We start from the raw sequence: 14,324 nt of genomic DNA on the forward strand, positions 1-14,324 counted from the left end.
AAGTTTCTGAGAGGGTTGGCGAGGCTGAGCAGAGGATCCTGGCGGTGGAAAACGCTTCGGCTGACACGGAAAAGCGCCTACAAACGCTGGAAAAGACGGCTAATGTGTTAGCCGAGCGTCTCGACGATTACGAGAATAGGGGCCGCCGTAAAAACTTAAGGATTCTAGGCATACCGGAGAAGCTGGAGGGGACCAACACAACTGCTTTTATGGAGACATGGATACCCCAGATTCTGCAGCTCGACACTAAAGCGGGGCGCATCAAGCTGGAGAGGGCACACAGGCTTCAGGGTCCGGAGACATCCAGGTTTCCCCGCGCAGTGATTGTCAGGTTTCATAATTTCAGTGATCGTCAACGAGTGATGGATGCAGCCAGACGACTGAAAGACATCAGAGCCGGGGGGACGAGGATCCACTTTTTCCCGGACTTTGCTGCAGCAACACAAAAGAAGCGACGCGGGTTCGACCAGGTGAGGAAGAAGTTGCAGAACATCGAAGGGGCTCGCTACGCCATGATCTACCCTGCTTCACTGAGGATTACAGTGAATAATACCGTTAAAACATTTCACTCTCCCGAGCAAGCCTCTGTGTTTGTGGACTCTCTTTAGTGGACATGGAACTGAATCCGATAAATCACAGCCGTCATATTAATGCAAGTAGTGCTTAATTATGTAAAGCCTGCTTCGTGCCATCCAGGTACAACAACCACTCTGTTCCTGTCCACGGATGCTGACATTGAGACATTATCCCCCCCCCCCCTTTTTTTTTTTTTTTTTAATTTGTTCTTTTAACGCACCAAATGCCGCCCCCCACGTGAGTGTTTTTTTTCTTCTTTTTTCTTTTCCCCATTCTCACTTTTCTCTCCTCCTTTTTGGAGAATTGGTTCATTCTACTTTGGTTTTCATTTATAGTGGGACGGGCTTATATGTTTTCAACCATTATAATTTTCTTCAAATGTGCCAGCCTGATAAGGAGTATGCTTGCACTTAATGTAAGTCAAAGGGTCTTTCACCCTAAGGGAGAGTTTGAACTTACTCTCTTTTTGAGTTTAAAGGTTTTGATATTGTCAGTGAAGGACCTAGTGTTTGGGTTTGTAAATAGTTTTATTCCAAGTTTGGCCACGGTTTTGTTACAATTCTATAATGTGCTCAGTCTGATTATTTTATCAAGATGCATGACAGTGAGTGATGGCAACAACTTAAGTGATATTAAAGTCTATTTAAGTTAGTTATGAGTATTCCTTTTATTAAACTCTGCACATGGAATGTGCGGGGAATTCATCACCCAGTAAAGAGGAAAAAAATTCTCACCTCCCTTAAAAAAGAAAATGTTGAGATTGCATTATTGCAAGAAACCCACCTGGAGGATCATGAACACCTTAAATTAAAACGAGATTGGGTGGGTCATACTTTTTTCTCATCTTACACTTCAAACAGTAGAGGAGTATGCATCTTAATTAATAAGAAATTACCTTTTCAACTTGAATCTTGTATCAAAGACAGTAATGGGTGCTATATTATAATTAAAGGCCTATTATATGGTAAATATATCTCAATCCTTAATATGTACGCTCCACCTGGTCACCCTATCAATGTTGTTACAAAGGCATTTTTAGAGTTTGCCGAACTTGAAACTGAATTTTCTATAGTAGGTGGCGATTTTAATTGCCACCTAAATCCACTTATTGATAGACTTCCGGCAGAAACTGGGGCTCCTTCAAAAAGGGCTAGAGCATTAACTGACACATGTGATGAGTTTGGATTTGTTGATATTTGGAGAACTGTGCATCCTGATTTAAAAGAGTTTACTTATTTTTCCAGTGTTCACAGAACCAGCTCCCGGATAGATTACTTTTTTGTCCCTAAGCTGATGCTGTCATCTGTGGTGTCTTGTGAAATAGGAGTTATTTCTGTTTCTGATCACAGTCCAGTATTTTTGCAATTGATGTTGAATGAAAAACAAGCTTCTACAAACTGCTGGAGATTTAATCTGCATCTACTGAGTGATCCCAAATTTGTCTCATATTTTAAGTCAGAATTTAAAATTTTCTATTCCATAAATAGAACACCTGATATTTCCCCCTCAGTGTTGTGGGAAACTTGTAAAGTGTATTCCAGGGGCCTAATTATCTCCTATACAAAAAGTAAAAAACGCAAATCTCTAGAAGCCCAAATGAAACTAGAGGGTGAGCTATCAAACCTTGAAAAGACATACGCTAAATATCCATCTGAGGCTAATATGAAGGCAATGCTGGCCACAAAAACATCTTTAAATGCTCTGCTCACCCATAAAGCTGAACAAAGTATTATGTTTGCAAAATATAGGCTTTATGAGTATGGCAATAAACCGAATAAATACCTTGCACGATTAGTAAACAGGAGAAGTGACTCTCAGACAATTTCATGTATTAAAGACACAAATGATACTAGTAAGTTTGACACAAACAATATTACCAAGGTGTTTAGGGACTTTTATAGTAAGCTCTATACTAGTGAGGCACCCTCAGGAGTGCAGAATCTGATTGATGTGTTCATGTCGAGACTCAGTCTACCTAAACTAACAGATGAACAGAGAGAAGAACTAAATAAACCTATTATGAAACAAGAGGCTCTGGAGGCATTGCAGAATTTACAGTCAGGAAAAGCCCCAGGTCCTGATGGTTTTAGTTCTGAATTTTATAAAGAATTCATATTAGAGCTTATAGATCCTTTCCTGGAGATGTTAAATGATTCATTTGTTAGAGGATCTTTGCCTAAGTCCCTTACTGAAGCCAATATTAGTCTTATACTTAAAAAGGGGAAACCAGCAGATGAATGCTCTTCATACCGTCCTATAAGTCTACTAAATGTCGATCTTAAAATACTTTCTAAAATACTAGCTCGGCGCCTTGAGAAAGTACTTCCCAACATTATTGACGTTGATCAGTCAGGATTTGTGATTGGTAGAAATTCTTGTAATAATATGAGAAGGTTGTTGAATGTTGTCCAGTTGTTGAACCATCAGAAACTAACTGGCATGGTGGTAAGCTTAGACGCAGAAAAGGCCTTCGACAGGGTCGAGTGGCCTTTTCTTTTTTCTGCTCTTGATATCTTTGGGCTAGGAGAAACATTTTGCAGCTGGGTTAAACTGTTATATAATAAACCACTTGCAGCTGTTAGGATTAATGGGCAGACTTCATCTTATTTCCCTCTGGGCAGGGGCACCAGACAGGGATGCCCCCTATCCCCGCTGTTGTTTGCTATAGTTATAGAACCTCTCGCTGAAGCTATAAGGAACAGCCCAGATATCACTGGGATCTCTGCTGGCAAAAAAGATCATAAAATAGCTTTATATGCTGACGATATTTTACTTTTTTTAACTAACCCACAGACTTCTGTACCTGCTGTCTTGGAAATAATTAATCAGTTTAGTGAGTTCTCAGGGTACAAAATAAATTTTTCTAAATCCGAGGTCATGCCCCTAGGTAATTCCCAGTGCCACACCCCATCTCCATTTAAATGGTCACCTGAAGGCTTCACTTATTTGGGGATTTCAATTACCCCAACACTAGAAGGGCTATACAAAGCTAATTTTGAGCCTCTTTTAAAACGCATTAAGGATGATCTAGACAGGTGGATATCTCTACCATTGTCCCTGTTGGGGAGGATTGCCTTACTTAAAATGAATATTTTGCCGAGACTTCTTTATTATTTTCAAATGATCCCTATCTTACTTAATCATAAAACTATCAAGAAGGTGAACAGCTGTTTTAGCACATTTATATGGAACAAGAAGAAACCTCGATTGAAGATGACTAAGCTACAGATGTCTGTGGAAAAAGGTGGCTTGGCTGTTCCTAATGTTAGACTTTATCAGCTTGCTGCACAGCTTCGCTACATAGCTGATTGGATTAATGATGACCCAGAATCAGTTTGGTTAGACCTGGAAACTCTTAATGCAGGCAACTCTTTGCCCAGTCTGTTATTTGCACTAGACACAAAGAAAATTAGGAATGTCTTATCTAATAATATAATAGTCCAAACGACTCTGCAAGCTTGGCAAACAGTAAGGAAGCTGGAGGGGCGTGCGAATACGTTGTCTTCACTAGCTCCTATATATGGTAACATTGATTTTTCAGCAGCCAGCATGGATGGTGGATTTAAAATTTGGAAAGATAGGGGGATTTTAACTTTAGGACATTTATTCCACAAAGGAGTGATGCTCCCATTTACAGAAATTGAAAAGAGATATAACCTACCCTCACATAATTGCTTTAAATTTTTCCAAATTCGTAGCTTTATTCAGGATCAACGTAGTCACATCTTTGATTATCGGGCTTCAAAAATAGAATGCCTACTTCTCAACAGAGGCAAGAAATCAGTCCTTGGCTCGGGGTATGCTGAACTTAATCTTGCCAGTGACGTCACCTTAGACAATCTGCGACAGATGTGGAATAATGATCTCAATCTCAGAATGGATGAAACAACATGGACAGAAATTTGGAAATTAGCTAACGAGATTTCTGTATGTAACAGAACCAGAGAGACCCAGTTTAGGATATTGCATCGCTTACAAATAACCCCCCAGCTGAGACATAGGATGAATCCGAGTTTGACAGAAATGTGCTCTAAGTGTCACGTGGAGGTGGGATCTTATAAGCACTGTGTCTGGTCATGTGTTTATATTGAGGAGTACTGGCGTAAAATTACTGATAAACTTGGTTTGATTTTTGATGTCCATCTTGACCCTGATCCTCAGGTTCTGCTCTTTGGCTTACCCAGTTCTCATGTTAAAGGCTCTGATCGAAGGAAGCTGTTCAATATTCTTACATTTTCTGCTCGGAAAAATATACTGATTAAGTGGATAGATAATGCACCTCCTACAATTATAGGCTGGCATAAACTGATATTTGAGTCAATACCAAAGGAATATGTAACATACAGATGCAAGTGTAAAATGGCAGTTTTTTTTAAGATCTGGACACCCTTTTTTAAATATGCTGGTAAAAGACTAACAAGCATTGTCCTGAGGGGATTGGTTGACCATAACTCTGACAATTGGCAAAACGAAATTTTTGGGCTGTAAGGTTGGATTTGTGTTGGTGATTGATTATTTATTACTCATATGTTGTTTCTCTTTCTCTTTTTTTTTTAAAAAAAAAACTTATTAATGTAAATATTTTGACCTTTGAAAATGGATCGTGTTTTTCCATTTGTTTCTTTTGCGATGTTTAGTTGTTGCATCACTGCCAACTGTATTGGACTGAGCGTTCCTGTGTGTATGTTTATTCAGGTGATATGATACCTCCCACAACATCCATACTTGAAGGAAGCTATTCCTGGGAGGCGGTAGACTATGTATATCAGGGAGTTCTGCATATGTTTTTTTTTTTTGTTTTTTTTTGGCCATTTGCTTGTTTCTTCGTTTTTGGTTTGTTTGTTCAGTGTGTATGTTTAAGGAAAACAATAAAAAATATTGAAACAAAAGAAAAACCCCTGGATGAGACTGCTGTTAGCACAGTGCTAACAAGCTAACGCCATCGTCTTCGCTGAGCAACGCCGCCATCAAACACAGACCTGCTTTAGACTGCTGGACAAAAGTCTGGAGACAAGGTGAAGACATGATGCAGAACTGGAGCCAGGAAAAGAGGCGCTTTAGCTCCACTTTAGCTGCCGTTAGCAACACCACAGAGGAGAAGAACCCAAAGTACGAAAGCAGTGCAGGAACCAGAGATCAGATCTTCAGGCTGAGTTTGCACATTTCCTTTTATTTCTTAGAACATTGGGTTTGAGCTTGTATGTCGGGTGAAATAGTCTAAAAGTTCCACAAACCAACAGAAATCACTGAGCGTGCTAACCCTGGAAGCTAGCAGTGGTGAGGTTAAAGTCAAGCCGTTTAGCATAGTTTGCTTCTGACGTTAAGCTTTTCCTTCGAATGAATGCAGCTGGTGTTCAATTTATGAAAAATAATCGATAAGATGTTTTTATTTCGTCCAGATGAATGCTAACCCATGTTAGCCTCCGAAGGCGTTAGCTTCCTGCAGGACTTTTCTGCACCTTTGGGATTTGTGTTTTCGCCTGAAGACTGGAAACAGGCGGACGCCTTACCCATGATGCTGTCTGTGCCGTTGGTGGGGGCGGTGCAGGAGGCGGTGCTGTAGTGATTGGCCCCGCCCCCCCCTCCGCCGCCGCCGCCTCCTCCTCCTCCTCCTCCTCTGTGGAAGCTGGACATGGGAGGAAGGCTGGAGCTGATGTCTGCGGACGAGTGGGACGGGTAGCTCTGCAGGAAGACGGAGCGCAGACAGAGAGGCGTGATGAAGAGGGAGTCGACTCCTCGCAGCCTCCGCTCGTCTGGAGGAACTGCCGCTCACTGACAGCCGCCATTTACAACTTCATACGGATGTGAGGAGTTTATAAATCTTACGGATCCAGATGTTGGAACCAGTCATCGTACAAAATGAAACACAATACAGCCGACTGGAGATAATTGGAACAAGGCAGCGCACTGAAAGCCTTCTGCAGACGGACAGCGGTGTTTAATGTATACATTATCGTCACCAGTCAGAGATTTAACTGTTGCTGTTTGAAACCATAATTCCAATTTTCTTCACCGCAGCCTCGATTGCTCGTGACTTTCTTTTTTTTTTTCTTTTCCGTGTGGTTTTCTGTGTCACTGTCCTGAAAAATCACCTTCTGCCAGCGAGTGACGGGCTCATTGTTGTCTTTGTTTCACCACAGAGACACAGATTTACATTTCTGTCACATCATGAACACAGAGCCGCTCCGCTCAGAGCGTTTCTGGAATCAAGATGTCGGAGCCGTCCCGTCACGTATGGACGAAACGTTCCGGTCAAACGACTGCGAGACTCGCTCCGTTGTTCTTCAAAAGCTTGAATGCCATCCAGAACCGTGGTCGCCGGTGTGTGTGTGGAGGTGTGTGTGTGGCGGACGGCTCACCAGTCTGTCGTGGGGGTGGATCCCGCAGTAGGAGGAGCTCTGCGTGGGGCCGTGGGACGAGTTCCCGCCCCCCAGCATGCTGCCGTGGTAACCCTGCTGGCTCATACTGCTACTGCTGCTGCTCCAGGGATCGCCGCTGTGGTGGCCATCTGACGGGAGGAAGACACGTTCGCGCTCAACGCCTCTATCTACATTCAAGACAACCCCTCCGCCATGCTTAGCTCATTCTAGATACGATTATAGTCATTTCTTAAACTACCCAGATGTTTCAAGTCTGACTGAATCAAATTTGTAATCTGTTTTAAGCCAAACCTTGTTCTGAGGTCAGGACCTGAGCCTGTCTGCACCCTGAGCATCATGGGAAATGCAGCAACTCATATAGATTTACTCGTACAGTAAATCCTTCAGCGTCGACAGTCAACTCATTGGACGTGATGAATTGCAATTCGAGTCTAAAGGTTGTTAAGAGATTGTAACGACTTGGCGACTGTTTTTTGAAGGTCTATTTTTATTTATTTATTTTTGGTTAACCCACACACAGATGATACTGACCTCTACACACACAGATGATACTGACCTCTACACACACAGATGATACTGACCTCTACACACACGGATGATACTGACCTCTACACACACGGATGATACTGACCTCTACACACACAGATGATACTGACCTCTACACACACAGATGATACTGACCTCTACACACACGGATGATACTGACCTCTACACACACAGATGATACTGACCTCTACACACACAGATGATACTGACCTCTACACACACAGATGATACTGACCTCTACACACACAGATGATACTGACCTCTACACACACGGATGATACTGACCTCTACACACACAGATGATACTGACCTCTACACACACGGATGATACTGACCTCTACACACACGGATGACACTGACCTCTTCACAAAACAAAAACGACAAAAGACCAATGGTCATAATGGTCCGTCAGCATCTTGTAAGATACTAGCGGGTCATCAATGGAGACTTTCTATCATCTGCAGCTGTGAAGTGAATTCTAATCACGGTGAAGCCTTGATTGCTAAAACATCTCTGAACATTTGGAGGAGCTCCTTACAGTCGTGCCTCATGCTATGCCACGCTAACATTATTCCGTCATCAAATTGCCAAATTGGTATTATTACTCTCTATAAAAAGAGACTTGACAAATCCCTACAAGCGGCCCGATCATCGGAGATATTTTCTGGAGGAATGTTCGGTCCCTGTGGTTTCCAGGAGCGAGCGGTGACGGTGAACGAACGCGGCGCCGGGTCGGAACGTCCGCTTGATGCTCGACTCAATCACCAAACCGATACCGCCACTTTAGCTGTCGCAGCCTCCCGCTGCCTGCTGTGGAGTGTGTTTAACCGGCGGAGCTCAGGAGCCTCCTGAAAACCCACCGCGGACGAGATGTCGTCATTTTCTCCATCGATGCAAAACCCAAACCTCGACGGATCCGCCTGATTTGAAGCGGCCGTCTAAACACACGACGAGAAGTCGGCGCTGAGGTTTCTGTCTCAGCTTGTCTCGGCGCAGTTCAGTCATCTGACCCACTTTGTGCCGCAACCTGGTTTTCAGTAAACACCCGTGGAAGTGGGACACCTGCTTTTCCCTTCTTTGGGTTACGGATTCAGGAATAACCCGGTTAATGCGGATGCAGGAGGGAACATTCTGACTCGCCGGTGCCTTCTTTGGTTGTGCGCGCTCTGTATTTACACGAGGGAGAGGTATTTAAACGGGTTCGTACGGAAATCAATACACGGGCTGGAAACACTCTCCGGCTGTCAAATTTGTGTCAGCGGAACGAGGGGGGAAAAAAAAACAATTCTTCTCTCTTCCAGTGTGAACACGCGTTGGCGTCCGGAGCTCGCTCTGTTCAGAATTAAAATGAGGTTTGAGGTTTTTGTCTGAGCCTCTAAGAATCTTGATGGGTAGCTTTTATAAACAGGAGCAGAGGCGAGGCGATTAATGCTTTTACAAATGAAGTTCTTCAATGATCTGAGGAACTCGTAACAGGAGCGCGTTCCCCTTTCTCTACTGGATATACACAATAATTATTTATCAGACTGTGTGGATTGGAACTGGGCTAAATGATCCTGGAAATCTTTGGTCTCTGGAGAACCTACGAGGGACCGTCCGGTCCTTCGTAGGTTCTCCAGAGACCCGTGTTTTCTTCTTCAGAGCTGGTTCAGTCCAGAATTGAAACTCCTTTGTGTATATTCCATTGATAAAAGCAGTTCGAGAGGAAGACCAGGACTGTAATAGGAGCAAGACGATGCAAAGGGATGATTTCAGCTGTGATTGGTCGATGAGGAGAGAGGGGGGGCGGGGTCTATGAAGAGTCAGAAGCTCTTCAAACAACTGAGGAACCCTCAGCACATGGCCCCCCCTTGAAGAACCCTCCTGTCGCTGTGTGTTTACGCCACTCAGCTGCCGGATCGTCAGAGAGCGAAACGATCAAAGAGCAAAAACGCACAAAAGACGAAGGGCATCGTGTTCCCGGCAGAGGACTGATGGGGGACACACCTCACCGTGTGTGTGTGTGTGTGTGTGTGTGTGTGTGTGTATGTGTGTACCTGGCATGAAGAAGGAGCTGGGGAAGCCAGCACTGGGAGGTTTGGAGGAGGGGTAGCCCGGCGAGTCCCTGTTGTAGTCGGCTGTGCTGGCAGACGGAGCGTACACCTGCAGCAAAACACACACACACACACACACACACACACAACGTCAGCATGGCAGCTTCCAGCGGCCGGTGGTTCCTCCGCTCGGCGGCGTCGCCACGGAAGGAACGAGCAGCTTAAATCAAACCTCAGGAGTAAAGTTCATCCCTCAGCTCAGTCATTTAGAACGTGGATTAAGAAAGCTGACAAAAAGTGAATAATAGTGACAAACTCACAGATCACGCTATTTTATTCACTTTACTGAAAAAAAATAATAAAAAAGTCTAAGTGTGCACTTTCTTATCAGGCAAGATCATTTAAAAACTATGTCAATTACTACTAAATAACAAGAGACACACATGAAAAATTAATGTCATTCATGCGATTCCATCTGTTTATCTAGTTTTTTCAAAAAAACCAACATAAAACTTTTATATCACAGCTCACATTTTGACCGTCATTCACCTTCTTTTAAACATAAAAAAAAAACATTCCATATTAGAGAAGAATTATTGGTAATATTTCTTGTTTTCAAATTGTAAATGACTTCACATTTTCCTGCATTAAAACATTGAAAAACAAACAAACAAACAAAAAAAAAAACCCACAAAAGTACTTAAAGAGTGCTTTTCATAATTCCAAAAACCCAATCACTGCTCCCCGTCCTGGTTCGGACATTTCCTGAAAACTTCAACAGAATCCGTCCATAACCTTTTGAGTCATGTTGCTAACGGACCAACAAACAAACAAACAAACAAGCTGAAAACAAGAGGCAACAACAAAGAAACCCCCTTTAAAAAAAACAAAACAACAAGAGAGGCTGGTCCCTTGGGGGGTTTGGTTGCGCCTGGTTTTGGGGAGGCTTCCCCCCCTGCAGCAGCAGCACGCCTGCCAGTGTGTGTGTGTGTGTGTGTGTGTGTGTGCAGCATAGCGTGCGAACGCTGAGCCGTGACACGAACACGGCAGCAGCTGTTGAAAGCGCTCCTCTCTCTCTCTCTCTCTCTCGCTCTCTCTCTCTCCCTCTCTCTCGTCCCTCACCGATTCACCTTAAAATGGAAACGCCGCCGCGCAGCTACACCTAATCTCCCTCCACCCCCGACCCGGAGACACGCGGGCCAGTCTTGAGCGATCTGCGTCGGGATGGAACCCAGATGTGGTTCAGGAAAGAAAAAAAAACAAAAAAAAAGACATCTGATGATTAAAAAAATGAAAAGGAACAAACGAAAAAAGCAGAAGACTAGGGGGCATTTTAAAATAAGAATAAGAGAACGCCGTCTCGCTTCCCACACTCCCTGAGAGAAATCATTAAAAACAGAAAACTGCCGCAAACACTCCCAAACCAAAAACTCATGGGCCTCAAGACTCATGTCTTCCTGATGTCGTCCTGCCGGAGCCGGACTTCCTCCAGGTGTTCTCACAGCAACATCCAGGTGAAAGAGCCTCTCAGCCAATCAAATTCATTCTTAAACAGGTCGTTTCTGAGACGCCGTGCGAGGGCGACGCTCCACCGTTCTCATCGTCCCGGAGGTGAAGAGCGAGCAGAGCAGCAGGGTTACTGCGACACATGGCGGCTCCTTCAGACGGTTTCTTTTCTTTTCTTTTCTTTTTTTTAATATCCAGCGGATCAAAGAGCCGAGCCGGCTCTCAAACTTCCTCCAGAACTTTAATAAGAACCAGATCAAAGCAGGAGCTCCAGCCTGAAGCCGTCCACAGACCAGAGGCCGCTTCTCCTTCATCACAGCAGCTTCACCAAAACGCAAGGACCGGATCGGAAAAAACCCACGCAGGCCAAGGGAGAACATGCAACCCAACTCCACAGAAAGACGCTCCATCGCTAACATTTTTTTTTTAATTCAAAATACTTATTTAATATTTAATGTCTGAGTTCATCAATGGCTATTCTGCACAGGAAGTGGTTAATACGCTTGCTTTCTCCAAATGTTGCAGATTAGCAATGCGCCTGACGAGCAGCGTTAGCATCGGAGCAGTTAGCCGAACAATTAGCAGCAACGCGATATTCTCAAGAGACTCAAGGCTGAGTGAAGCATTCTGGGCCGCTCCCGCTCCCACGGGCACAAACACACACAGCTGGGAGGTGGACTCCTTCCCACAATGCACCTGGCTTCAGAGCGTGCTCCGTGTCGGGGCAAACGTCGCTGCAGACGTCACTCGGGCTTAAGTGGAATCCGCTCCACACTTCCTGCACCGCCTCCGCCTCCTCCACCCTGAGAACCCAGCTCTGATCATAAAACCACATTCACTGACCCCGTGTCAACGCCAGAGGACAGACACAGACACACACACACACACACACACACACAGACACACACACACACACACACAGACACACACACACACACACACTGGGGCTGTTCCTGTTGAAAACATTTAGATTTATGTCTCTTGTGGCACAGACATATTTTCCCACTGAACGCGTTGTTAGAGCGGCGACGAAAGGCTGAGATTTGTATTTGTGTGTGTGTGTGTGTGTGTGTGTGTGTGTGTCTGTGTGTGGGTGTGTGTTACAGACGGACAGGAACAGGTGCAGGAGTGTGTTCGAGCCCCAAGAATGCAGGGAGACACAATAACGACCTCACTTCCTGAAGTGCACGCACACACACACACACACACACACACACACACACACACACACACACACACTGACGTGTCAGAGTTCCCACAGTCCGCTCGCAGACCTTGAGTCAACGTAGCGCCGAGCACAGCACGGCCCTGACTGGCTGGTCGATGACCTTCAGTGACCTTCGCCACAGAGATCTCCTCCACAACACGTCTGGCCTTCGATTCATATCAAACGGGAGGGATGCTAACGTCTTCATGCTAACAGCTAGCACGCCTCGCGGTCTCACCAAAGCGTCTTTAGCTTCAAGCAGTAACGGTATTTTCCATGTTAATATCTTAATCATTAATTAAGATGCGAGGAATCTGTTTGTCTTGTTGGCCGATAGCAACAGCTAGCTAAACATCTAGCTTCTATTTCTTAGAAAAATGTTAGCATTAGCATGGATCTAAAAGCCCTGCTTTTAGTATTGACGAATATGCCACAGAACACCGAAGAAGAAGATTTCATCTTCAGAAAATGTGAAGCCCGAATGTCCCTGAATTCTGAAAGCTTTTTCTACGTTCCTGGATTAGATTAGATTCCTTGCTGTGATGCTAAACAGCTGTAATCTGACGACTGCTCAGTGAAACCAGGGAGGGGTGATAACCCGTCGTTCCTGGATGTAAAACACTCCGACTCCACGGAAAGATAATCCGGTTACAGACAGCAACTAGTCACGGCGAGTCCCGAGGAGCGGGGCGAGTGTGTGCGAGTGTGTGTGAGTGTGTGCGAGTGTGTGCGAGTGTGTGTGACGGGCCGCGGCGCGGCGCGGTGGAGGGCCGGCCGGTTCCAGTGGAGGTGCTTTGAAACGCATGACTGATCCGGTGAATCTTCACAGAACATGAAACATCACAGATCTCATCAAAGCTTTGTTCTGCCAGGCCCCGGGCAACGGCGCGGGAAAATAAAGACGCATTCCAGTGAAAACTGATTCCTCATGGCGCTGACAGCACACACACACACACACACACTCATACACACACACACACACACACACAGCAGAATGCACTCACAGCAGCAGCCAGCAGCTGTGAAGTCTGAACCGAAGGTGGATCCACCACAGACCGGGATCCGGTCCGGGTCCAAACCGACGTGCCGGCTTCGCCTCCAGCTGCTTGTCTTCATGAGACCTGCTTCACTGGAGGAGGTTCGCCAGCCAGGCGCTTCCTAAACATCATCAATCTCCTCTAAACGGCATCCAAACACCGAACTTCACCTCCCCTCCGTCACCCGGAGCGGCGCTGGAACATCGGCGCTGACAGACGCTCCGAGCTTCATTTATCCCCAAAACAACAACGTCTTCACCAAACGCTCACGTTGACCGTTTGGTCAAATCCTGGTTCCGTCTGGAAAGCTTCCAGAAAAATGACAGATAATGAAATTAGCCTAAGAATAAAGGAAGCTGTGTTTGTGGTGTTCCTGAGGGCGGAGCTGGGGTCGGGGTGGACGGGGTCTGTGGGCCGACGTGGAAACACTGAAGGACTCAACAACAACAAGAGGTCTGGATGGAATGATAAAAGCTGGAGCGAGATGAAAAAGACAGTAAACGGAAACAAAAGAGAGAAAAATGAAAAGAGGGTGAATAGAGGGGGGGGGGGGGGAGGTTTGTGTCTTTGCTCGGTGTTTGATGCTCGCTCGCTGTTATTGGGTCCAAATGTGGGCAGCATCTGTTCAGCCTCCTCACTTCATCCCCTGCTCCGAGTGGGGAACGAGAAAAAAAACCCAGGGAGACGGAGGCGGAGCCCTCGTCTCGCACGACGCTTGTGACGAAACGTGACGGTGTGTGTGTGAAACGCAGTTAAAGCCAATCAAAGTGTGTGTTTCCAGTGGGAACAGGGAGGAACAAGGAATGGTAGGATAGACTTTAAAGCGGTGATGGGTTCAACTCCTGGTGGTGTTTCTGCTGAAAGTGGGTCTACAACGCCACGTCTGGAGGAACAGGAGCAGGTAGAGGAGCCGGGGGCCAGAGAGACGGAGCGCCGGCCAATCAGGACGAAGGAGAGAGTCACGAGCAGAGAGAACTCAGAGAGCAGATGCACACGGAGACGCCCGGCGGGGGGGACGGCGTCCGAGAGCCGCGGTGGA

General features: G+C 45.5%; 1 protein-coding gene across 1 annotated transcript in view; it reads right to left on the minus strand.

Moving 5' to 3' along the window:
- tcf4 (transcription factor 4) overlaps positions 1-14,324 on the minus strand; it is a 181,827-nt gene that overhangs the window by 29,633 nt on the left and 137,870 nt on the right. Inside the window, 3 exon segments of the mRNA XM_030085513.1 lie at positions 6,087-6,258; positions 6,936-7,084; positions 9,539-9,644. Of these exon segments, the coding sequence (XP_029941373.1) occupies positions 6,087-6,258; positions 6,936-7,084; positions 9,539-9,644 (427 nt within the window).

Source organism: Salarias fasciatus (assembly GCF_902148845.1).
Source record: "Salarias fasciatus chromosome 7 unlocalized genomic scaffold, fSalaFa1.1 super_scaffold_4, whole genome shotgun sequence".
Lineage (NCBI taxonomy): Eukaryota > Metazoa > Chordata > Actinopteri > Blenniiformes > Blenniidae > Salarias > Salarias fasciatus.